At 36.1% G+C, this 26,225-nt stretch overlaps 2 protein-coding genes across 2 annotated transcripts; one reads left to right on the forward strand and one right to left on the reverse strand.

Moving 5' to 3' along the window:
- Positions 1–1,194: 1,194 nt before the first annotated feature.
- Positions 1,195–6,828, forward strand: LOC108479171 (nodulation receptor kinase-like). The gene is made up of 15 exons (XM_017781616.2): positions 1,195–1,636; positions 1,842–2,340; positions 2,490–2,956; positions 3,023–3,173; positions 3,280–3,351; positions 3,440–3,508; positions 3,594–3,665; positions 3,780–3,851; positions 3,937–4,112; positions 4,208–4,434; positions 4,540–4,666; positions 4,744–4,812; positions 4,920–5,109; positions 5,259–5,391; positions 5,472–6,828. The coding sequence occupies exons 1-15, from the start codon at positions 1,546–1,548 to the stop codon at positions 5,823–5,825; spliced, it is 2,769 nt and encodes a 922-aa protein (XP_017637105.1). The 5' UTR covers positions 1,195–1,545; the 3' UTR covers positions 5,826–6,828.
- Positions 6,829–6,868: 40 nt separating this feature from the next.
- On the reverse strand, positions 6,869–25,447 carry LOC108479172 (probable cytosolic oligopeptidase A). Its single transcript, XM_017781618.2, has 17 exons — positions 24,785–25,447; positions 24,354–24,521; positions 23,803–23,926; positions 23,449–23,525; positions 23,076–23,219; positions 22,727–22,957; positions 22,570–22,660; positions 11,358–11,479; positions 11,150–11,257; positions 10,800–11,045; positions 9,899–10,044; positions 9,216–9,333; positions 8,431–8,590; positions 8,279–8,310; positions 7,877–7,942; positions 7,467–7,538; positions 6,869–7,241 (listed from the first exon to the last, which is right to left on the reverse strand). Exons 1-17 carry the CDS (start codon positions 25,214–25,216, stop codon positions 7,161–7,163), a joined length of 2,418 nt encoding a protein of 805 aa, XP_017637107.1. The 5' UTR covers positions 25,217–25,447; the 3' UTR covers positions 6,869–7,160.
- Positions 25,448–26,225: the final 778 nt, after the last annotated feature.

A 26,225-nucleotide genomic window follows, 5' to 3' on the forward strand; every position in this document is an offset into this window, starting at 1 on the left:
CATTAATGTTTTTCATCAACTGGACATAATTTTGATTGATATAATAAATTTAGCCCTCAAGGTTTACATATCTTGTTAACTTGATCCTGATTTAATAAATTTAGCTCACAATGTTTGTGTAAATGTGTAAATATTGAGGCTAAATTTGTTATTTTTTAGAATTAAAACCAAATTAACAAAATATGTAAACATCAAAGGCTAAATTTGTTATTATACCAATTTAAAATTAACGTAAGACATTAATATTGTGACTAACTGTCCTTCACTGTTTACTTTCAAAATTAACGGAAATTAAATTACTTTTGAATAGATTAATTTACACAATATTAAAATTGAAAAAATTTGAAGAGGTCTTTTGCCATTTTATTTTAAATGAAAAAATAAAAATAAAAAACATGTACTAGAAGTGTAGGATGGACTGGTTCTACAATGTTATGTTGATTCAGGATTCAGTTGACCAAATAGAACACACTGCTTTTAATATGAGGAACATCCATATCCTCAACCCTGTAAAACACTGGTTTTAGTTGTGCTGATGGGATTACAACTCACCCAAATTGTCTTCACACGTTTGTGGTAATTCACATTTTGGTTTTGAATTAAAGATTACTTACCTAAATTCAATCATATCACACCTCTTCATTTCCCCCTTTTCTTTTACTTATAATTTAATGATTTTATTGTATTTTTCCAATGAAATAAATTTTACTTTACTCCTAACACTAAATTAAATCAAATATTTTATTATTGTTTTATCAACCACTTGGAATGCAAATCTTCTTCTTCAAAAAAGAATAATGTTCACAATAATTCAGGTAAGCCCTAAATATATATTACATACTATTGTTTATTACTTCTAAGGTTGGAATAAAGAGATTACAAATATTCAAATTTATTAAATGTTAATCTCTTTATTTAAATTAGTATAACGATTAATTCGAGTTGATTCCAATAATAATATAATTTTAAGGTAGTTAAATTTAAAAATAAGTAAAAATAGATTATGAAAATTATAAATTGAAAAGTGATTTATTTAAGTGTACGATTATTGTTATTGTTATTGTTATTATTAAATAGTAGTTTGAGTGGCCCAATGATCAAAATTTCCATGATGCTGCGTTCATGGTAAGAGACAAGAAGAGAGACGGTGGCAGACGAAGTTGAGAGGTTGTTCAGCTCCATTATTTTAACCCAAAATTTTAGTACATTTTGATTACCATCCACCACCAAAACAAATTAAAATTAGTTAATGCCATTATTTTAACATAAATTTGATATTCAAACTTTTGTATTATATTCTAATTCCTTCTTAATTTCTCAGCAAATTAAGCTCTCTAGTTTTTTCTTCCTTCTAAAGTCAAACCTCTATTATTTCCTTCTCCTTGTTCCATTTGTCGGACAATATTCATTGCAAAACTTCAATGCTTCAATGATCTCCAACAACTTCTTGTTATTATTGGGTTAATTACAAGACTTTGATCATAAGTTGGAGAACTTGGTTGGGTTGATTATGATTTTGATAACCCGACATGGGGTGTGTATGATATGATGGAAGGATTGGTTTACTGGATTTTAACATGTTTTGTGTTTTTAATCGTTTGTTTCTTCAATATTGTTCAATCAACTAATGCACAAGGTTCGTATCATTAATGATCTCATTGCAATATAGTGTTATGTCTTGTCAGAATTTGTGTTGGATACTAACGAGTTTCATGTACGATGTTCATTGGAAAATAGAATTGATTAGGACAAGTCAATCCAGATCTTGCTTGATAATTGGTGAATTTCAGATGATCTGTAAAAATTGATGTTCTAAACTACAATACTTTTTTTTCATGCAGGGTTTTTGAGCATAGCATGCTGCGTTCAATCCAGTTTTACAGATAAAAATTTGACTTGGATACCCGATGATCAATGGTTTACAAACAGAAAAGGTTGCAAGAACTTGAATCAGGGAAACCAAAGTTCTCGGATTTTCGAGATTGAATGGGGGAAAAGATGTTATAGCTTACCGACGGTTAAAGATCAAGACTATCTGATAAGGGGTTCGTTCCCTGTTGTTGAAACAGAGGGAGCTGCTGTGTTTGAATCTTCATTTACTGTTTCAGTCGGTAGCACGCCACTAAGCGTGGTGAACTCATCGGCGGACTTGGTGGTTGAGGGGATTTTCCGAGCTGCTAATAGCTATACTGACTTCTGCTTAGTGCATGGAAAAGGAGATCCCTACATATCGAGTCTTGAACTAAGGCCTTTTAATGATTCAGGGTATTTGAATGATAAATCATCGAATATTTTGAAAGTGGTTAATAGAACTGATCTAGGAGGCTTTGGAGAGACCAGGTATATGATTTTCCATATCCTTAAAAACATTATAAATGATTCTAGAGGATGAACAAATGCAGGAAATGTCATCCTTTTTATTGCATACTTAACCTATACAAAACAAGTGCTAATTTGGTTTCGTATTTATGCATATTTGGCAACTTCAGGTACCCAGAAGACAGATATGACAGAATTTGGAAACCAGCATCAAGTCTTTACTCACCAGCAGCCAACTCCACTGTTATTATCCACAACAATGTGAATACAACAGTGCCTCTCAATGTTCTACGAACTGCTGTCACAGATTCAACACGGTTGGAGTTCCTTCAAAATGACCTTGATAATGGGGATTACAACTACACTGTGATCCTCTACTTTCTTGAGCTCAATGACAGTGTTAGAATTGGCCAAAGGGTGTTTGATATTTACATCAACAACGAGAAGAAAGCGGATAATTTTGATATATTGGCAAAAGGATCAAACTATGGAGAGTTAGTTTTCAATGTGACTGCTAAAGGGTCTCTAAATTTGACCTTGGATAAGGGATCAAATGGATCTGAACTTGGACCACTTTGCAATGCCTTTGAGATGTTGCAGGTGCGCCAAAGGGATCAAGAGACTGATTACAATGATGGTAAGTCCAACAAATTGTACTGGTGTTGTAGTAATGCAAGATTCTGACTTATTTCTTCATATTCAGTGGTTGAGATAAAGAAGGTAAAAGAGGAGTTGTTAATGCCTAACAAAGGAAATGACTTACTGGAAACTTGGTCGGGCGATCCATGCCTGCCTGATCACTGGCCAGGTCTGGCCTGCAACTCCATCAATGGTTCCACTGTCATCACAGATCTGTAAGTTCTTTTCTATATTGCACTAACTCATTATTTATCTTCTTGACATGAGTAGGGGTTGATTACTAACTTGACAGCTGCTTGCTTTCTTAATATATAATTTCAGGGATCTTTCTTCAAATCAATTTCAAGGGTCAATTCCTCCGAGTATCACAAAGCTAACCCACCTGAAAACAATGTATGATCTCCCACCATCTTTGATATTTGGTTTTTGGGTGTGGTCTATTATCTAATTTGTATCATGTCACTTGATTGTGTACTTTTAGGAACCTGAGCAACAATGACTTCAGCGGCGAGATTCCAACATTCCCACCATCCTCCGATCTCACATCAGTGTAATTTTCTCTTCAAACCAAATTTCAGCCATTTTTTTATTAGCTCATTCATTAGCCTTAAAAAGCTATATGTGGTTATTGTCAGGGATATAAGCTGTAATGAACTTGAAGGATCTGTACCACAATCTCTCGTCTCACTTCCCCACTTGAGTACACTGTGAGTTGTTTCTTACAAAAAAGAAAGAATAAAATGTGCAAAACTAGCTATTCTCTATCTGAAATTATGAATATATAGGCTTGTGACTCAATAATTATTCAATTTCTTCTCCAGAAACTATGGATGCAATTCTCAACTTGACAATGACCTGCCATCTACCATGAACAGCTCAAAGCTAACCACTGAGTATGAAATTATTCTATTTTCCTACTCTGAAGAGCAATGGAAGCATTTAAAGAAAATGGACTGATGTGTTGCATTTATGTCTCAGTTCAGGAGCATGTTCCAGAAAATCAAGGGGTCCAACAAAAGGAATTGTCATTGGTGCTGCTGCATGTGGGTCTGCTGTAGTTACTATTGCTCTTGGAACCATTTTGGTTTGCCTTTATAGAAAAAAACTAATGGCTAGGAGAAAATACAATGGGAAAGGACTCTCCTTGGGAAAGAGTCGGTAACCCACTCTTCTTTAATCATTCATCCCTTAGCTCCATTTCCAGGAAGCTAATATCAGAGTTTCTGTATGTATTTTGCTCAAAATGCAGATGTGGTGTTCTCCCTTCCTAGCACAGATGAAGTTTTTGTTAGGCCAATATCTATACAGACATATACTCTACAATGCATTGAGATGGCCACCGAAAAGTACGAAACATTGATCGGTGAAGGAGGGTTCGGATCAGTGTATCGAGGTACTCTTCCTGATGGTCAGGAAGTTGCTGTGAAGGTCCGATCAGCTACCTCAACTCAAGGAACTCGAGAGTTCGAGAACGAGGTATACATCTATATGCATAAATAATCAGCTTACAATCTTCAGGCTATGGCTTTGATACATATTAAAATATATCTGAATTCCTAACTATTTTCGGTCTCTCCATAGTTAAACCTTCTTTCGGCTATTCGGCATGAGAACCTGGTTCCTCTTCTTGGTTATTGTTGTGAAAACGATCAACAAATCCTCGTTTATCCTTTCATGTCCAATGGCTCTTTGCAAGATCGACTCTATGGTACTTTTTCACCAGAAAGCATCGCACTTATTTCTTGTGTTGTTTATCACTTTTCTAACCATCAGTTATTTTAACAGGGGAAGCAGCAAAACGTAAAATTTTAGATTGGCCAACCAGGCTTTCCATTGCTCTTGGTGCTGCTCGAGGTAAGTTGCTTAGCTATATTAATGATTTATATATGATTTGTTTCTCTACATCAAAATAAGAACATTGATCCGGTTTGAAGTGTATAATGAGCATATCCAATATTCAGGTTTGATGTATCTTCATACCTATGGCGGGCGTAGTGTTGTACATAGGGATGTAAAATCAAGCAACATACTTTTGGATGATAGCATGAGTGCTAAAGTAGCAGACTTTGGTTTTTCAAAATATGCTCCTCAAGAAGGTGACAGTAATGCTTCCCTTGAAGTAAGGGGCACAGCCGGATACATGGATCCAGAGTAAGAATCATCATTTTCGAGCTAATTTTCATTTTCTTGAACTACTTTAGTACGCAACTTTACGTTACTGGGGTGTGGATACGAGAACGTCTCTCACGTGGTTCAGTTTTTCCCAAGTAGGCTGAATCATAATTTGTGTTGTTATTCAGGTATTACTCAACCCAGCAACTATCTGCAAAAAGTGATGTCTTCAGCTTTGGTGTGGTTCTACTTGAAATTATAAGTGGAAGGGAGCCTCTAAACATACAGAGGCCAAGAAATGAATGGAGTTTAGTTGAATGGGTATAAATCATCTGATAATCAGTTTTTTCATCTCTAGATTGTTGATTAGAGAGTAACAAAGAAATTACCTTTCCATGCAGGCAAAACCTTATATAAGGGAATCAAAGATTGATGAAATAGTTGATCCTAACATAAAAGGAGGGTACCATGCTGAGGCAATGTGGAGAGTAGTAGAGGCAGCATTGGCATGTATTGAGCCCTTTTCGGCTTACCGACCGTGCATTGAGGACATTGTTCGAGAGCTAGAAGATGCTTTGATCATAGAGAACAATGCATCTGAGTACATGAAGTCCATTGACAGCATATATAGCTTGGGAGGGTCCAATCGCTTCCCAATAGTGATGGAAAAGAAGATAGTTGTACCACCTACACCAACTGCTTCAGAACCCTCCACTACTAATCCACAAACAATGGCTCCTCCTGAGCCACGATAGTAGGATGAGATGTTCATCAGTTTAAAATTGATAAATCAGCTAACTGCAAGAATTATTCCCCAGTTTTTTTCAATGAAAGACCAACAAGTACCTTCATCGCTTCCATTTTAATTTTCAAGTTTTAGTATTATTATTGCAGAACTTCAATGCGGTGTTAATGCACATTCCTTAGTTGCTCTCCTGCTCCTGTTTTTACCGGTTAAATTAGCCAAGCCGTTGCGACTGTTTATCAACCAGCCCTGCTTTGTAGTTAGGCCAAGTATGTAACGCCAATATTCAAGGCATTTTAGATGATTTAAGCCGTAAACAATTGAATGATGATGACTTTAGACTAACTGAAACTGCCTGGTTGTACAAAAAAAATGTTTACTTAGCCTTACAGAACAAGCACTTATAGAATTATTGTAGTTTTAATCTCGTATGCTAATGTGAACTTAATCAACCCATCTCACTCACCGAAGATAATCTATCCACTCACTAACGATAACAAGATCTCTAGATTTGCCCTTAATCAAATATTCCTCTAAAGAATTCGTTAGTGCCCTAAAAACTACACCCATGATGAAGGATGAAAGTCCTTTATAAAGCTCCAATCCGACTTGAATTGTCTATAGAATCATCCTCCTTTTAACATGAAGATAAAGCAATAGACAAACTACCAATGATACTGAATATCTGTTAGGACCTTAGCTATCCTCATATCTGAAGTTTTTTTTTATCATGTTTGAACAGCTCCTTAAACTGCACCAAAATGAAAAAATAAGTAAACTTCCAAAGGTTAAATCGTGAATTAAGCCTTTTAAAGGTATGTTTTCCACAAGTCTAAAACAATGATAAACATCCTTACTATTATACATATCTTAACATTAATCCCATCAAATCTTTGATGAGTATTAAGTTTTCACCATCTATTTTGCTTCACATTTTCGTAAAATATTACAACTAGAAGCTGCATCCCAACATTTGACTTGATTAGTACATGATTCCTTTTCTTTCTTTTTTTTTTTTTTTTTTTGGATCGAAGAATAAGATATGAATCTCCATTTTCATGTGAAGTGATGATAAAAAGAGAACACCAAACCAATGAAAATTTCAGACTATATATGTCCTTGTAAGGTTTTCAGGCATCTCTAAAGCACTACCCCACATGAATTTAAACCTAGATGGGTTGTGTTTTCTTTTTCTTTTCTTTTGAGGACAATAACTAGCAAAGTTTTGAAGAGCTGAACTGAACATAAACATGGTGTATAATAGCAACTTGAATGACCTGTAAAAACTTGATTCCCATGTCTCATTTGGTAAAACCCTGAATGGCAACTCAAAAAGCAGCTTATTTCAAGCTGTGACTGATAATAACCCATTGTGCCTGAGCAATGCCTCGGGTGAAGGTTCACGTCCACGGAACTCCACAAACACCTGGACATGCAACATCAAACATGTTAAGCAGATTCAATGAGGAAGCACTTCTAGGGTCAACATTACAAGTTTCAATGCCTATCGAGCACTTTAATGGTGATAAGAGTAAAGATCAAAACTTGGTGTTTTCTTCCATTAGAAAGTTGCTGAGAACGGAAAAGAAACAGAATATGATTAAAAAATTTCAAATTTAGGAATGTGAATATACAATTTGCATTCACTAACCTCTAATGGTGCTTTTCCACCTCCAAGAGCAAGAACAGTCTCACGGAACTTGTGGCCGGTTTCTTTAACAGCCTGTAGGAAAACAATCAATGCATCATGGCTTAAGTACTAAAAAAACAGGATCATATATTTGTTTTAGCAAGCAGTGACTCTTGAAGCAGAGTTTCTGTATGCAACAAAATCAGCATTAGAGAAGTATCCACATTCAATGAACATGTTTGTGCTTTTATAGAGAAATGAACGTATTGTTGAATATTTTATTAGGACCCACGGCTCACCAAATGTAAGCAAAGCCATAAAAATTGGTAAGATTTTGATATACTTTATGTACACAATTGAACAGGAAAATATATAAAAGAGAACAAAATATTTTAAAAAACAACTATGAGTAGCCTTTTCAACCACCATACCTTGTTGTCTTCTAATCCAGCATCCTCAAATGCTGAGAAAGCATCTGCAGACAACACTTCTGCCCACTGCAAAATAGCATTTTTCAAATCACATAGCAAAGAGCAAAGGAAAAGGAAAGAAAAGGTATAACAAGGATCCAAATCATGCCCACAATCCATTAAAACATCACAAGAACTTAGCAGACAAATACTTGATACAGGATAGACTGAAAATGCAGGCTACAAGAGTAAAAAAGAGAAGGAAAAGGAGAGGCGAACAGAGGAGGATCATTAGTTACTTATACAATCTTTCTCAGATTGGTGATAATCAGATCGTTGTAGCTAGTTCCAACAACAAACATTTAAAACATGTTCTACAGTAGTTTTCTAAGAAAGAGACTAGAAAAAAGATAAGAATTTTACCTTGTAACTGTAGTATCCAGCAGCATATCCACCTGGCATTCACAAAAGCTATCAAGTCAAAAATCTCCTTGGTGAAGTCTGCACCAAAACAATAGTACTAAAAAGTACAAAAGGGGGGAGAGGGGGTGGGGCTGGAAGAAGTAGAATTAAACCTGCAAATATATGGTTGAAACCACATAGAAATCTATCTTCTGGCAATGGGGGGATCACTTGTGTTTTTCTGGAAACTCTCTGATCAACATCATAAACAGATTCTGGTCCATCTGGTATATATTTTGTATGTAGTTCCAAATCCAAGCTAGCAAATCGAATCTGGAAAAAGAAAAAAGTTAGAAAGGATCAAAGTATTAGAGCAACCAGAGATCAACTTCTCCAAAAATTAGTCTCCTTACATTAGAAGAAAACAACTTAGAAGAGTTACAGAGTTTACAAGAAATACTGCACGGAGTCACAAAAGGTAGTAAACACAAGTTACAATAAATTATACCCATTGTGTCCATTAAAATCATCTTATGCTACACATTTCTGTAACACCGTGTGATTTTCATGGACATAAAAGTGCCTGCTTTAATGCATAAAAAACAGATGGTTCAGACAAGATATTTCAATATCATTACAAAGTAGGTCCTTTTCTTTTTCTACAGCCAATTACAAACCTTTTTAGCTAACACAGTTAATACTAAAGGGAAGAACATACAAAATGAACCCAACATGGAGGTAAGAGAAGGGTTAGAAGGAAAGATAAGTAAGAACAAAAGGAAAAACGAGGAAAATGAAGGAAGATGAGAGGAACATGGAGCTAATGAACCCTTACAATGTACCATACCATGTATTAAGGTGCAGGATTCGGTACCACAAGATGCACTCAGGAAACACATTGTTTCTGCATAAAATATATACACCAAGATGACACGAGGGTAGAACGAGTTCAACTGACCTGACGAAGACTTAGAGAACCAGCACGGAAAGTCCTTGCAGCAAGGAGCTTCAGGTATACCTCTTCAGGGAGGCTCTCCCCGGTTTGATAATGTTTTGCAATGCTCATCAATGTATCCCTGCAGCAAAAAAAAAAAATTCAAATAAAAATCTACTTAACAAAAGTTATAATTGATTTGGAAGATGAAATACACATGATGGGTATGGGACACATATTCAAATAAAGATCCCAAACATATGGGTATGGGACACATATTCAGACAAACTAGTTAAGAGAATTAAGAAATTTTGATGTTAGTCCATTCCCAGGCAACAAAATAATGAGAACAAAGCTCAAGCTTCACAGCCGTAAGGATCAAATTGCCATATCTTCTCCTAACCAGTTGTTGTCACATTGTAATATTATGATAAGATGCAACAAGATAGACAAGAAACAGTGTAGTAAAAAGATTAAAGAGTTATAAATATCCAGAAACCACAAACAGGAGACCATATAACATACCATAAGTATTGGGCTGCTTTACAAAGCCATACATAGAATAGAAAGTTATTATATAGGGCCTTGTTTGCATATTTTCCACATGCAAGTACTTCTAATTTATTTCTTTTAGCAAGAAAAAGGGAATTTAGTCTGAACTCTGAAGCAATCCCAGAGATGATAATTTGGTGGTTGGAGATGTTAACCTGTGGTAACACCAATTTTCCATGAATTGGGAAGGCAACTCAACAGCATCCCACTCAACACCCCGAATGCCAGCAACTAGACCTTCATCTTGCTTGGTCAGCATATGCTGAAGTGCATGGCCAAATTCATGGAAAACAGTCTCAACCTGAGAAAAGAAAACCGATCAGAGGCGGGAAAATTTTAGCAGCCACTTTGAACATCCAAAAGAGCCATTATTGCTACAATAATCAGTAAAAAATGATAGGATAAAAGCATATCCTATCTTAATCCATAAAAACCACACATGGGAGCAGTATAAGATGGAATAAAGCCAAAACATTTGGAAGAAAGATCTGAGGTTAGCTAAATATATAAATAGTGCATCCTCTCAGACTTGGCTAGTCTTGGCCTTTGTTTAAACAATAACATTATAGAAGATTAGGCTCCCATAGAACCAGGCAGTCTAGCACACAGATGCATATTTCTGTAATGGGTATATTTATTTAAAAGTGTGTACTAGAGCCATGCTTCTAATTGTAATAAGTTCTAAATAGAAGCATTCGCACATGAAGCCTTCTAGGAAGGTATGTTGCTTAAATATGCTAACAGTAGAAAACCACTGGCTATGATCATATATGCTCAAGGATTACCACCTCGGTACTTTAACTTGAATGTGATTTACATGAGACTACCTTAATTGATATATTAATGATAAAAGCAAATTGCTTAGGCAGCTAAAATCTTTGTTTTTGGGGATAAGATCAGAAGCACTACTCCAAGAGGAAAGGAATTGAGAAGGGCTACAGATGGGGAAAGCACTAGGCTTCAGGACCTCAGTTTGCATGTCCAATCATTCAGAAATCAGAAGACAAGAATTTACTAGCATTAGCATCATACTTAAAACTAATATCTTCAACTTACTTCACGGAATGTCATGAGGCTTGGCTTGTCCCCAACTGGTGGTGTTTGATTGCAGACCATGTGAGCAACAGGTAACCTTGCTGTGGTACCATTACGGGACACTACTCGACTTCGAGAAACAACCTCATCCATCCATGCACCTTCCCTTTTCTCTGATGGACGAGAGTATGGATCAAAATAAAAGTAGGCAATCGGACTACCTGAAGAATCTTTAACACAGTAGAACCGCACATCTTTGTTCCAAACCTTCAAAAATAATAATTATAATAATAAAACTTGTTAGGATGTAAAATTAATATTTCATGTGATAGGCAGTGAAGGAAGGTGTAGAGGAAGCAAGAAATACTTACAGGAGCCAGACCATCAGCTGGCTCAATATCAATCCCAAAAAGTATCTTAGCAAGGTTGAAAAGGCCATCCATAACCTTTGAAAATGAGAAATATGGCCGGAGTTCTTCCTGTATGATATTTTCATTGGAAAGACATGTTTTATCACAAAACGGAGGTCTTGAAGGCATGATTTTTAACTAAGAAATAGAGAAGAGTGAGAGAGTCAACCTCATTGATGTCATATTTTGACTCACGAAGCCTCTCACTCCAGAAGCTTATGTCCCAATGGCTCAAACTATCAGCTTCTGAAGCAGCTTGACTTTTGGAGTAACTTTTTAGGTCTTCAACATCTGCAAGGAGCAGAAAGAATTGTATACTAAAATTTCTTTCCATTTATCTTTTGTCTAGAAAAGCTGGCAGTAGTAATGAAAATATCAAACAGGAACTGTTTAGGATAAATAGGGAAAGCAAGACATCTTGGCTTGAGGAAATCAGGTTCTAAAATTGTATCAAAGAAAAAGCAACCTTCCCAAGTATACCATGAACTTGAATGCAGCATTAAGGTGAATTAAAACAAAGTCAAATCAGAGAGTAGATAACGCAAGCTAGTGGTGTCCATCGGCTGGGCCAAGTCCAACCAAAATTTTAGGCCCGTTTGCTTGGCCCGGCCCAGCCCAAAAATGGGCTTAAAACTTTGCCCAAACCTGGAATAGATAAAAATGCTAAAACTTGGGCCCGGCCCACCCGTATTAATTTTTTTATATAATTTTTTTTAAAAAAATAATACATCAAAAATACTAAAAACCTTAAAATAAACGTTTCCCAACAAATTGAAAATAAATTTTAAAAAAAATGTACACTCAAATAACACTAAGATAAGTGCAACTTAACAAGTAAATGCCTCTAAAATACTAACAAAATTAAGAATAAAATAAGAATTATACAATATTCAAACAATAACAACAAAAGGATAAAAACATAATAGTGAAACCGTAGTAAAATAGTGAAAAAACAAAAAAAATATATAGCAACAAAATAGTAAAAAACAGCAAGAAAACAATAAAAAAAAAAACAGCAGTCTTTTTTTTTGCATAATCTGGCCAGGCCAAGCCAAGCCAGGCTCGTGCCAAAAAAACCTTACCCGAGACTCAACCCATTTTATAAACAAGCCTTATTTTTTTACCCGAACCTATTTTTCGAACCTATATTTTTACCCAAACCCTTCCATTTTTTGAGCGAGCCTTTTGGCCGGGCCAGGTGGCCCAACCCATGGACAGGTCTAATGCAAGGCACCATAAAATTAATTGTTGTAGGTGCAAATTTCATTTAAAATAAGCTAGCATATTAATGCATTCCTAACAAGAAAAACAACATCCACTAGCTAAGAACTGAACTTTAAACTATAAAAAGACAAGGAAAGAAAGAAGTGTAGAAGAAGGGATCAATATTTTTTTTTTTTATTTAGAAGATTAGATTTAGTTTCTGATTATAAAGAATTAGCTATTGTAATTTATTCACTTTCCTGTTTTGTTGGGATTCCTAATTAATAGGAATTTTGTTTTCTATTTTAATGGGTTGTGATACCAGCCACTCTCTAACCTATATTAGGTTGTAATACGATTCTACTAAGAATAAGAAAAAAATCAGATTTATCTTTAGAAAAAATTATATTTATTTTCTTGGTATCGGAGCCATGACTTTTCAATCATCCGCCTCAAAAATCACATCTCAATCCGAGTCCCATCCCTCAGTTTCCTCCATTTCTGACACTTCTCACCTTGTCACAAATCACAAACTTCATGGCCATAATTTTCTCCAATGGTCACAATCTATTTTCATGTACATATGCGGAAAGGAGAAGAACGGTCATCTCACAGGCAAAACTGTTGCTCTTGAAAAAACAGATCCAAAATACCGATCCTGGAAAACAGATGACCACTTGGTTATGTCATGGCTGATTAATTCCATGACCACAAAGGTTGGAGAAAATTTTTCGCTTCATCGTACAACAAAAGAAATCTGGAAAACTGCTCAAGAAATGTTAACACCTCGGAACTCTTCGAAATTGAAACTAGGTTGTATGACCTAAAACAAGGAGATTTAAGTGTTACTCAATACTTTTAATGCCCTCACACGTTGTTGGCTGCGACTGGATCTTTATGAAATACACTCATGGAAGTGTGTTGATGACTCTATGTTTGTATAAACAGATTGTTGAACAAAAGTGAATCATCAGATTTCTCCTTGGTCTCAATAAAGATCAAGATGAGGTCAGGGGGAAAGTCATGGGAATTAAACCATTCCCAACTATTCGGGAAGTATTTGTAGAGGTTCGGAGAGAGGAGAGTAGAAAGAAACTGATGATGACAAACACCAACATCAATCCTATAGTTGAGGGTTCAGCCTTATACATACACAGTTCATCTCAGAACAAGGCTGGCAAAGGAAGCCCTTGGTGTGACCACTGTAAACGGCTTGGTTATGTGAAGGCAACATGTTGGAAGTTGCATGGTAAACCTACATATTGGAAACCATCTATTGGCAAATTTGAGAACCGTGCAAACACTGCAATCACAACAGAAACCAGTGCTAAGGCTAATCCATTCACAAAAGAGCAGATTGAGGCATTGCAAAAAATGCTTAGTCAAGTCACTAATACAGACCAAGCACCTCCAACCACTATAGAACATCACACCAGTCTCCTTGCACATCAAGGTATCCAATCCTATGCTCTTAGTGTCAAAAATAATCACTCAAAAACATGGATAGTTGACTCAGGGGCCTCGAACCACATGACTGGTGATTGCATAATGCTCAACAATTTCAGCCATGCACCAATCACGAAGTCAAAATTGCAGATGGCTCTTTCTCTCCTGTGGCCGGAACAAGATCAATTTATTTAACAAAGGATTTTCATCTTTCTTCTGTTCTTTATGTCCCTAAATTGAATTGCAATTTACTTTCCATAAGACAACTTACACGAGACCTAAATTGTGTTGCTAAATTCCATTCCAATTGTTGTTTTCAAGCAATGAATTTGGGGAAGGTAATTGGCACTGTTGATATTCATGGTGGTCTATATCTGGTTAAGGAAAAGAATCTTTCAAGTAGACAAGTTCACTCATCAAGTTGTGGTTTAGATTTTAGTCAAAAGTGTGTCAAATTTGCTTCCAAATCAATGTCTGTTTCCAATTCTAATTTTATTTCCACTGAAAATCAAGTTATGTTATGGCATTATCGTCTTGTTCATCCTAACTTTACTTATATTGAGAAATTCTTTCCTCATTTGTTTATCCATAAAAAAACAAATTCTTACTTTTGTGAAGTTTGTCAATTAGCAAAACACACTAGACATGTCTATTCAAGTTTGCAATATAAACCCTCACATCTATTTTCAGTGATTCATAGTGACATTTGGGGTCCTTATCGTGTAAAAAGTATCAATAGAGCTAGGTGGTTTGTCACATTGATCAATGATCACACTAGAACAACCTAGACATTCCTTATGAAAGAAAAATCTGAAACTGCCTCTAATTATCAATCTTTTCATACCATGATCTCTAATCTATTTCAAAGCAATATCAAAGTCCTAAAACCTGATAATGCTAGAGACTATTTTAGTTTCATTCTTGGGTTATATTTTTCCAAACAAGGTATCATTCATGTAAGCTCTTGTGTCAACACACCACAACAAAATGGAGTATATGAAAGAAAAAAAAGACACTTGCTTGAGGTAGCTCGTGCTACTATGTTCACCAATAATGTACCTATACATTCCTTGGGCGAAGCAATTCTTACTGCCACTTATCTCTGAACAAATTTAGGAAGAACAAGAATTTTTATTTCTTCTAATCTGAATACAACCTTTTAAAGAATAGCAGGAAAAATATAAAAAAGGAAATAATATCTAGAAATTAGCCAATTCCTAAAAAATAGTAATTAGATTATGGCTAATAGTACAAGGAAATTCCTAGAACTAAGGTAGAAAATCTGCTTAATTTAAGGAATTCCAACACTCTCCCTCAAGTGGAGTGTAGATGTTAATCAAACCCACTTGCCCATAATTCTTTGAACATTTTTTACTCAAGCTTTTGGTTAACACGTCGCTACTTGTTGTCTTGTAGGTAGATATGAAACACAAACTTCCCTTTGTTAATTTTCTCCGTAATAAAGTGGCGATCAATTTCCACATGCTTGGTACGATCATGGTGTCTGTGGTTATGAACTATGCTAATCGCTGCTTGGTTGTCACAAAGATAATGTTAAAGGTTTTGTATAAGATAATTTTAATTCTCCCATTAGCCGTTGTAACCACATTCCTTCACATATACCGTGGGACAAAGCTCAATATTCAGCTTCAAAGACGCTTACGTGCCACAACAGATCGCTTTTACTCCTCCATGTCACGAGATTACCCCAAACATAGTCTGTAGAAGTTTGTGGAGCGCTTTGTCATTAATCGCCTCGCCTAATCTGCATCGGTGTTGACTTCTATGCTTCGATTTACATCTTCTTGAAATGCAACCCCTTACCAAGAGTCCCTTTTAAGTATCTCAATATCCTGTAGGCAACTTCCAAATGTTTCTCCCTAGGAGCATGCATAAATTGACTAATAATATTTACTCCAAAAGCTATGTTTGGACGAGTGTGAGAAAAATAGATAAGTTTTCCCACTAACCGTTGATATCTCCCCCTGTCTACTTCTTCTCCATCCTTATCAGTTCCTAATTTAAGATTGGGTTCCATAGGAGTCTCGGCTGGTTTGCAACCCACCAATCCTAAGACAGCTTCGAAGACGAATAATGCTATGGCAAACCCTACTCATCTTTTATCTGACTTCAGAAAGTAGATCAAGAACATACTTTTTTTGAGAGATTGAAATACCTGCCTTTGACCTTGCTATATCCATTCCAAAAAAATATTTAAGATTCCCCAAGTTTTTAAGTTGAAATTCAAGAGTTAAGAACTCTTTGTTTTTCAATTTCAATAGAATCATCCCCTGTCAATATTATGTCATCTACATAGACAATGAGAATACAGCACTTCCCATTATCCGAGTGTTTGTAGAATAAAGTACGATCAACTTGACCTTGAGTACAATGTCTACAAGTCATGGCTTTGGCAAAACGATTAAACCAAGCCCTAGAGAATTGCTTTAGTCCATACAAGGACTTCTTCAACTTGCATACTTGGCTCTTGCTTCCTTCGAATCCAGGCGGAAAATCCATGTAGACTTCTTCGTTTAATTCTCCATTGAGAAAAGCGTTCTTTACATCCAATTGGATCAAAGGCCATTCTAAATTGACAGCAATTGAGAGAAGCACTCGAATAGTATTCAGTTTGGCCACTGGTGCAAATGTTTCCTCATAGTCCAACCTATATGTTTGAGTGAAACCCCTAGCCACAAGTCTAGCTTTGTATCGATCAATGCTCCCATCTGGTTTAAATTTTGTGGTGAAAATCCACTTACAACCCACAGTCTTCTTCCCAGTAGGTAGTTTAGATATTTCCCAAGTTTCATTGTCTTCAAGAGCCTTTATTTCTTCCAACATAGCTTGCCTCCATTTGGTTGACTTAAGAGCCTCTTCGATGTTCTTTGGAGTTACTACAGAGTCAACATTAGAAACAAAGGCATTGTAGGATTTAGACAAGTTTCCATAGGATACAAACCGAGAAATGAGATGTTGAGTGCAGCTCCTAGTGCCTTTTCTTACTGCAATTGGAAGATAGATGGAAGATGAAGGAGGTGAAACTTCTTCCTCGGGTGACGGTGCTTTCGGGTAAAGATGGCATTGGTACTCGCTTGTTTCGGTCTCGAATTGATGTCTCCAAGAGTATACACGAAGCCCTGAATTTTTCATTGTTTTCAAAATGAATGGGCTGTTTTTCTTCATTAGTATGGTTAATCACCCTTGTTTCTTGTTCTTTGAACAGTGGAGATAGGAAAAACAGGTCCAAAACAGAATAACAATGGGCTGTAGGATTTTCGATGAGGTTTTGTAGTGGTAATAGGGCTGATAGAGTCTTGAGGTATAATGAAAAGATTGCTCAAGGTCTCATCTTCACTAAGTATCTCCCCCTGAAGATGAGAGGCTGAAAAATATGGCTCGTTTTCGAAGAAAGTAACATCAAGGGCACAAACATCCAGTGTAAGGTTGGAGAGTAGCACTTGTACCCTTTTTGTGTAGGTGAGTAACCAATAAAGACACAAGTGTGGGCTCTAGGATCAAGTTTAGATCGGTTAGGTTGATGGTTGTGGACAAATGCTTTGCAACCAAATGTTTTGGTTAGGAGATTAGGAACACGAAACAAGGGAAAAAAATTTTGAAGAGTATGTAAAGGTGTTTGAAAGTTTAATACCTTTGATGGGAGTCGATTTATAAGATAACAAGCAGTGAGGACAGCTTCTCCCCATAAATACTTTGGTACACCCATAGTAAACATAAGGGCACGAGCCACGGCTACAAGGTGTCTATTTTTCCTCTCGGAAACCTAGTTTTGTTGAGGGGTGTCAGGACAAGAACTTTGATGTACGCTTCCTTGCTCAGAAAGATAAGGACTTAGGATAGAATTAAAGTAATCTCTCCCATTATCAGTTATAAGGGTGTGAATATTTGAATTGAACTGGGTTTGAATCATTGAATGAAAATTTTCGAAGACTCTAAGAGACTTCGGATTTTTCTTTAAGGAGATAGACCCAACAAACTCTAGTGTGGTCATCAATGAAAGTTATGAACCACTTAGCCCCTGTGATGTTTTTTACTCGACTGGCTCCCCATAGATCACTGTGGATTAGAGAGAAAGGTTGAGATTGAACATAAGGTTTCAAAGGATAAGGAACACGAGTGTGTTTAGACAGTTGGCAAACTTCACAGTTCAAGGAACTTATTTTCTTATTTAGAAATAGTAGAAGAAACAGTTTCTTCAAGTACATGAAATTCGGGTGTCCTAGTCTACGGTGCCATAGCATGATAGAATCTTCTTTTGACGTAGATAAAGCCATTCCTTCTTGTGAACTATTTTTGTTCCAAACATATAAGCCATCATCAACTTTAGCAGTGCCAATCATCTTCCCCGACTCCTGTTCCTGAACCACACAACCGAAAGTAGAAAATTCAGCAAGTACTTTTTCATCCTTGGTAAGCTTGCTAATTGAGAGTAAATTACAGGAAAGATTTGGAACATGTAAAACTTTATCAATGGAAAAATTTTCAGTAAGTCTAATTGTCCCCATTCTAGCCATCGGCGAGTAAGATCCATCAGCTATGCGAATCCGAGAGTGATCATGACAAGGTAAATAGGAGTGAAACAAACTTAGATTACTTGTCATGTGGTCGGATGCACCCGAGTCTAGTATCCGGGAAGTTGTGATAGATTCGTGTGTAGTATTTAAAGCAGTACCTTGAATAGCTAGTGACCCATTGGTTGTAGGAGTCCCGAGTATTTTATAAGAGCCTCAAGTTGAGTTTTGGTTAGCCGAACATCTTGAGCATCTTCTTCAGTAGTTGATATCATTGCTGCCTTGTTTTCTTTCTGTTTTTTTTTTTTTTTAGGATAGCCATGGAGTTTGAAGCATTTCTCCTTGGTATGCCCAACCCGGTTACAGTGGCTACACCATGGCCTATTTGAACCAGAATCAATTTTATCTTTGAACCTTTGAGATTGTGGGCCTCTTGAAATAAGAGCAGAGTTCTCGGAAGGACGATGACTAGCTATGGTCAATGGTTTTAGTTCTCTTGTGTCTCCCAACATAATAAGACGTCATTTCTCTTCCCTCCTTACTTCAGCAAATGCTTCTCCTATGCTTGGCAGTGTGGTTCTGCCTAGTATTCGTCCTCGGACCTCATCAAGATCATAATTTAGTCCTGCTAGGAACTCATAGAGATGCTCTTTGTTAAGATGATCCATGAACTTGGTGTGTTCCAAGCCCTCGGCCCAATCAACTTCATAATACATGTCTAACTCCTGCCATAAGATCTTTAGGTTGTTGTAATATTGAGTGACTTCAAGTGTTCCTTGTCGAATATCTTTCAACTTTAATTTGATCTCGAATACTTGGGAAGCATTTCCAAGATCTGAGTAATTCTCCTTGATTGCATCCCACATTTCTTTGGCAGTTTTGAAAAAAAGATACGTTCGGCTTATATAACCTTCCATCGAATTTATAAGCCAAGCCATAACCATTGAGTTGTTAAGCTCCCAAGTTGCATAACCAGAGTCTGTTGATGCTGGTCGAGGAATTTGTCTATAATGTACCCAAATTTTCCTCGACCACGAAAAACCATAAGGACAGATTGTGACCATTGCAGGAAATTTTTTTCATCTAATCGATGATTTCTGATTATAAGAGAAGAGTTTAAGGTCACCTTGTGGGATTCCTTGGCTGATTTTGAGTTATTTGTGAGATCTCAGTCTCAGAGAAATTTTCGGTGTCACCCATGGGAGTAGGGTTTCTAACAGAGAAAACAGAACAAGAAAAGAGAAGAAAGAGCAGGATCAACTGGATTCCTGATGCTCTGATATCATGAACAAATTTAGGAAGAAGAATAATTATTATTTCTTCTAATTTGAATACAGCCTTTTAAAGAATAGCAAGAAAAATAAAAAAGGAAATAATCTCTAGAAATTAGCCTATCCCTAAAAAATAGTAATTAGATTATGGCTAATAGTACAAGGAAATTCCTAAAACTAAGGTAGAAAATCTTCTTAATTTAAGGAATTCCAACAATCTCATCTACAGAATGCCTAGTCGTGTCCTTAAATTCCAGTCATCTCATCAGGTTCTTATCTCTTAATATCCTCATACCCTCACTTTTTCTACAGACCTTCCATTAAAGGTTTTTGGTTGCACATCCTTTGTTCATATCCACCACAATTACCGTGCCAAACTCGATCCTAAGTCTCTCAAGTGCATTTTCCTTAGTTATTCTCCTAATAAAAAGGGCTACAAGTGTTATCCACCCATTATTAGAAAAGTGTACAATTCCATGGATGTTACCTTTCTTGAAAATCAATCTTTCTTTCCCAAATCCGACATTTAAGGGGAGACTCCAAGGGAATATCAGATTTGAGATCTCCTTCAAGACACTCAAACATATGTCAATCCATCAAATTCATTCATTGATCCATTCATTGTCCCTATCAATGAAACAGAAACAACCCTGATTCCTATTCAGTCAATTGACTCAAATCCTCCACAACTTGGCACATTTGATCCTCCTGAGCTTCGTGTCTATAGAAGAAGAAGACCAGCAAAGCATATAGAGGAAACTATGCAAATTCAGCATTCTCAATCACAAGAACCAAGTCCTATTGCAACCGATGTTCATGATGGTAAAGATCTCTCATCCCATGATCCTCTTGTTCCTATTGTTGATAATTTAAATCTGCTTATTTCTTATAGAAAAGGTGTGCGTGGGTGCACTGAACATCCGATTGAGAATTATGTTGCATGTAGGAAACTATCATATCTTTATAAGGCCTTTGTCACAAATCTGGATAGTGTGAAGGTGTCAGATTCTACTCAAGAGACTCTCAAGAGTCAAGCGTGGAAAAAGGCAGTAGAAGAGGAGATTCGAGCTTTGGAAAGTAACAACACATGGACTCTTGTTAGGTTACCTCCAGGTAAGAATCCAGTTGGATGCAAGTGGATATTTACTATCAAGTATAGGGCTGATGAAAGTGTCGAGAGATTCAAGGCCAGACTTGTGGCAAAAGGGTTCACTCAGTCATACAAAATTGACTATCATAAAACATTTGCACTTGTAGAAAAACTTAACACTGTTCGAGTTCTACTTTTTCTTGCATTTAATCAAGATGAGTCATTGTATCAACTGGATATTAAAAATGCATTCCTGAATGGGGATCTTGAAGAAGTCTACATGATTGTTCCTCCTGGTCTAGAAAACAAGTCAAACAATTGTCTACTTTGCAAACTGAAGAAGTCTTTGTATGGCTTGAAGCAATCTCCTCATGCATGGTTTGAAAGATTCACTAAAACAGTGATAGCCAATGGATATCAGCAGTGTCAAGTCGATCACACACTATTTGTTAAAAGTAGAATAGAATGAAAGAAGACTATTCTCATAGTTTATGCGGATAATATCATCTTGACAGGAGATGATTCTAAGGAGATTATGAATTTGAAAAAACTACTGGCAACACAATTTGAGATTAAGGATCTTGGGACTCTCAGGTATTTTCTACGAATAGAGGTGGCTTGCTCTAAGGAAGGGATTGTTATATCTCAATGGAAATACATCTTGAATCTATTAAGTGAAACAGGGCTAATTGGATGCAAACCAATTGACATACCTATGGATCCAACAAAAAGATTGAACAGAAGTGAAGGAAGCAGTCCAATAGACAAGGGAAGGTACCAAAGGCTAGTTGGAAAGCTCATTTATCTATCTTAAATCAGGCTTGATATCGCATATTCAATCAGTGTGGTCAGTCAACATATGAACAATCCAACTGAATATCATTTAGAGGTAGTAAACAAAATCTTAAGGTATTTAAAAATGACTCCGGGACATGGTCTACTATTCAGGAAGTGTGCAAACCTAGAAGTGGAGATTTACACCGATACTAGTTGGGCAGGTGAGCAAACTGATCGAAGATCAATCACTGGTTATTGGTCCTATGTTTGGGGTAATCTTATTACTTGGAGGAGCAAAAAGCAAGCTGTAGTCTCACGGAGTAGTGAGAGTCAAAATATTGTGCTCTTGCACTTGGAATATGTGAAGGAATGTGGTGGCTACAAAGATTGTTGAAGGAACTCAAAGTTGAGGTACAAGACTCAGTCATGATGTTCAATAACAGTCAAGCACCTATTAGCATAGCTAAAAATCGTGTACACCATGACAGGACAAAACACATTGAAATTGATCAACACTTCATTTCAAATAAGGTCAATAACAACATTGTCCAGCTCAACTATATTCCTACAAAATGATAGATTGCTGATGTTCTTACTAAAGCACTCCAAAGGGATAGTTTCAATGAATTGATTTCCAAGCTTGGCTTGTATAACATATATAGCCCAGCTTGAGGGGGAGTGTAGACAAAGAGATCAATATTTTTTTATTTATTTAGAAGATTAGATTTAGTTTCTAATTATTAGGAATTAGCAATTGTAATTTATTCACTTTCCTGTTTCGATGGGATTCCTAATTAATAGGAATTTTGTTTCCTATTTTAGTGGGTTAAGATTCCGGCTACTCTTTAGACTATATTAGGTTGTCATATGATTTTACTAAGAATAAGAAGAATTTCAGATTTATCTTCAGAAAAATTCAGATTTATCTTCAAGTTTCATACATAAATTAGAGTCCTTTTAATCAAATAGACAAGCACTGAGGAAAAAGGTTCATGTGATAAATCAAAGATCGAAAAATTGCCAATCTTTTCAACCAAAAATAAACTAAATTTAGCATAATACCTTGGACAGCAGCATCCCATGAAGCACTACGAATCTTTTCTAATAGTTCCTCAGCTTTATCAACAGTGGCCATCTTTGTTGCCATGCTTATCTGATCAAATATGCTTTAGTAAGCCTATGAAAAGGATGCAGTCTAGCAGATACTCTAGATTCATACCTCAGCATAATTATTGTAATTGAGAAGCTTAGCCTTTTCCAACCGAAGTTTCAATATCTGGTTGATGATTGGTGTATTATCCAAATCACCACTTGATGCCCGAGTTATATAAGCACGGTAGACTTCCTCACGCAAGGCACGATTACGAGCATGTTGCATAACAGAAACAAAACTTGGACCATCCAATGTAATCATCCATGGTCCATTCTCAGCAGTTGCATTTTCATGCCCCTAGGCGAGTATAGAGAGAGAACATATATTATATGACCAAAAACTGAAACTGCACTAGACTTAACAATGAGAGACCATTAATAAATGCAAACACGTGGTGAAATTTAGAAAAGAATACCTTGGACACTGCTGTTTGAGCAGCTAGCCCAAGAGCAGTTGCAGGCAAACCATCAATTTCTTTATTATAAGTTATCAGCTTTTCAAACTTCTTTGTGGCATCCAAAACATTCTCACTAAATTTGTGAGACAACCTCTCCAATTCCTGCAAATTAGCTCATAGTAAATAAAAAAAAAATAGCCAAAAGGAATGAACATGATACAATTGAGCATAAATGTTTATATGGTTACAAGAAGAAACCAGACACCAAGAACTTCAAAGAAAACTTGTACAAGTACTTTCCCTTCATTTTACTTTTCACAGAAGTTGACTTCAAAAGAAGTATAATATGACACATTCATTTAACTTCAACTTCATAACTACTATATTGTACCTGTTCAATTTTGTTAAACTGTTCTCTTTTATCATCTTCAAGTGAAACACCATTAAGAACAGCTTCCTTTATCTGGGCTGAATACATACAATAAAACAAAAGAGATATCAAGTCAAACACTCATAGAAACTAAAAGGAATGGAAGAAGCATGTTGTAATGAGAACACTTTTATATCAGCAATATCTACCTGCAGCAACACTAAGTTGGTTTGTTTGTTTTGTTTTGTTCTTTTAACAGAACGCTCATCTTAATATCTGCTATAGCGAGCCAACTAATAGACGGTGCACTCAGTATTGAGTAATGGTTCTAGCATTGAATTAAGGCACCAAAATGAAAAAGGAACATATACTTACCATCTACAATACGTTTGCGAGCTTCACTCAACGATTGCCAATCAGGAGATTCTTTAATCGCCTTGAAAGCATTATAGATGGGTTTACTTTGTCCCAATCTTAGTTGAAACTTCACTTTTTCAGGCTGTAAGGAAAAACTAAACATAGTAAGCACAAGAAGTTTGATGAGACTATGGAGTAAGGCACCGATGCATATTTCATTAATCTCTACAAAATACTAGAATCAAACTGAACAACTGCCAAAACAAATTGCTTCAAAACCAATAGGAAAACCACAATTTCTGATTCAACCAATAAAAATTAACTCCCTCCCTAGTACATCATGCTGTATGCTAATTCTAATATGATTTATGTCAATATAATAACAAAAATTCATGGTTTAATCTAAGATAAGAATGAGATAGTTATTAGATGTCTAAAAGATTGATGCCAAATATTTTGAAGATGGCAATTCAAGCATAAAGATTACATTATTAGTTTTTACATATACATACTGCATGTTACATATCTGACTGCTTGCAATCATATAACATAAAGAAACAACAATGTACCTGGACTTCTTCAATGGCAGCACGGAGCTCAGCTGAATCTTTAACAGCCTTAAGATGATTAACCATTCCCCACACGACAGTCAACCGATCAACAATCTTTTCCAATGGCTCCACCAACTTTGGCCATGACGGCTCCACTGTCTTCTCCAATTCATCCAAGCCACTCTCCTACTCAACCAATAGAAATATATCAAATCAGACACAAATAATCCAGAAACCCCAGATGCTAGAGCATAAAAAAGTTTCAAATTTTAAAAACTCGAACAAATAAAAAATCAAGGCAACCAAAGTTTTGAATTCTCAAACAAGGACTAAAACCAGCGAATGATCTAGCAAAGAGAAAACTCAATATCGAACCCTAGAACAAGATAATAATAAAAACAACTCAAAACCCAGAAATGAAAACAGCCCAATAGATAAAAACGACATACGAGTTTCTTCAACAAGGCACGAATCCCAGGCCTAACATGTTTGGCTTCAACAATATCAAAAGGTGGAAAGTCGAAATCTTGCAGGAGAGGATTGGAGCCGATGCTATCATCGACGGTAAATGAGGAAGCCATTGAAGGAGGAGAAAAAGAAGAACAAGAAGAAAATGAAAAGGAAGAGGACGAGAGATAAGGAGAAGTAGAGTGATGCAAGGTCTGAAGGCAGAAGGAGAAAGAAGAGGACCAGAGAGGACAAGGGTAGGATTTAAGCAAAGCCTTGTGGGCAAAACGGGGAGAAGAAGAACAAGGGGGGCGTTTTAGGATGGGATGAACTGAGCGGGAGAGAGAGAAGAGAGTGGAAGCCATTAGTATGTTGACTGTAACAAAGATAGTGTTGAACAAGACTGTGTTCGGAATGCGGCGTATAATTCTCATTCTTTTTACTGAGCTTGATATGTTTTTCCTTGAAGGATGATTGATATTTTGAGATGGATAATTTATTTTTCCTTTTTTACTTTGATTAATTAAGCCACTTAACAAATCAATGCTGACATGTTTCAAAGGTTATGTTCTTATTGGTTACAACTGTCAGCGTTTTTCTAACACTGATCCAATTGTGTAATAGCAGAAGACTTTAATTTGGACTCCTAACGAAGAGTCAATTTGTTTGAAAAACTTAAAATTTATGACTCCTTTTATTTTGTAGACTTTGTAATTTGAGGTGATAAATTTAGTAACACTTTTAACTTCAATTTCATGCACTTTGTTAGCTTATTTATCTCTACCACATTTAATTTAACTATTCATAAAAGAAAAACAAAATGAAGGAAAAATATATTTAAACATATTTCAACACCCATTCCCTTTATTATTACATTAGTAATATTACCAAATGAAAATATATTTTTTTAAAAACAAATTTCAACACCCATTCTCCTTATTATTCCAATTTCCGTCTTGATCCCTAACCACCCCCTGTAGCAGCGTATCCTGAACCTATTTCCACAGCCCCATCAGTGGATAAAAAGATCCATGTATCATCTGAATTGTTAAGTGAGACCGAAGTGGGATCATTTCTTTTGCTACCGCGAAAATTTGATTCATATTGGCATGCCCAACAGCTAAAGACCTTGATAACTTCAGTAGCTGTCCAGGAGATATTCTAAAAAATAAAAAGATTTCTATTCTTCCATATGCGCCAAGCAATTAGTCCAAATAAATATGCCAAATGAGACCACTATCCTGCATTCTTTACGAAGGTTAAGTAAAAGCCAATTTGAAAAAGAGGTAGAGAATAACCTTTTTTTAAGATGTTGTGGAAGCACAAGCGACCAGAAATCCTTTGCAGAAGGATAGCCTCAAAGGACATGAGCCAAGTCCTTAGACTCGTATCCACACAAGAAACAAAAACTACTGTGTCCAATTCCTCTTCTTACACGCTCTT

Source organism: Gossypium arboreum, chromosome 12 (assembly GCF_025698485.1).
Source record: "Gossypium arboreum isolate Shixiya-1 chromosome 12, ASM2569848v2, whole genome shotgun sequence".
In the NCBI taxonomy this organism is placed as follows: domain Eukaryota; kingdom Viridiplantae; phylum Streptophyta; class Magnoliopsida; order Malvales; family Malvaceae; genus Gossypium; species Gossypium arboreum.

Coding starts and splice junctions, on each gene's coding strand:
- LOC108479172 (XM_017781618.2), bottom strand. CDS start 25,216: ATGAGAATTATACGCCGCATTCCGAACACAGTCTTGTTCAACACTATC. Junction 9,334..9,898: donor GAAAATTGGTGTTACCACAG/GTTAACATCTCC, acceptor TTTTTGCTGCAG/GGATACATTGATGAGCATTG. Junction 8,591..9,215: donor GTTCTCTAAGTCTTCGTCAG/GTCAGTTGAACT, acceptor TTCTTTTTCCAG/ATTCGATTTGCTAGCTTGGA.
- LOC108479171 (XM_017781616.2), top strand. CDS start 1,546: ATGATGGAAGGATTGGTTTACTGGATTTTAACATGTTTTGTGTTTTTA. Junction 2,341..2,489: donor GGAGGCTTTGGAGAGACCAG/GTATATGATTTT, acceptor TGGCAACTTCAG/GTACCCAGAAGACAGATATG. Junction 4,813..4,919: donor TGCTCTTGGTGCTGCTCGAG/GTAAGTTGCTTA, acceptor TCCAATATTCAG/GTTTGATGTATCTTCATACC.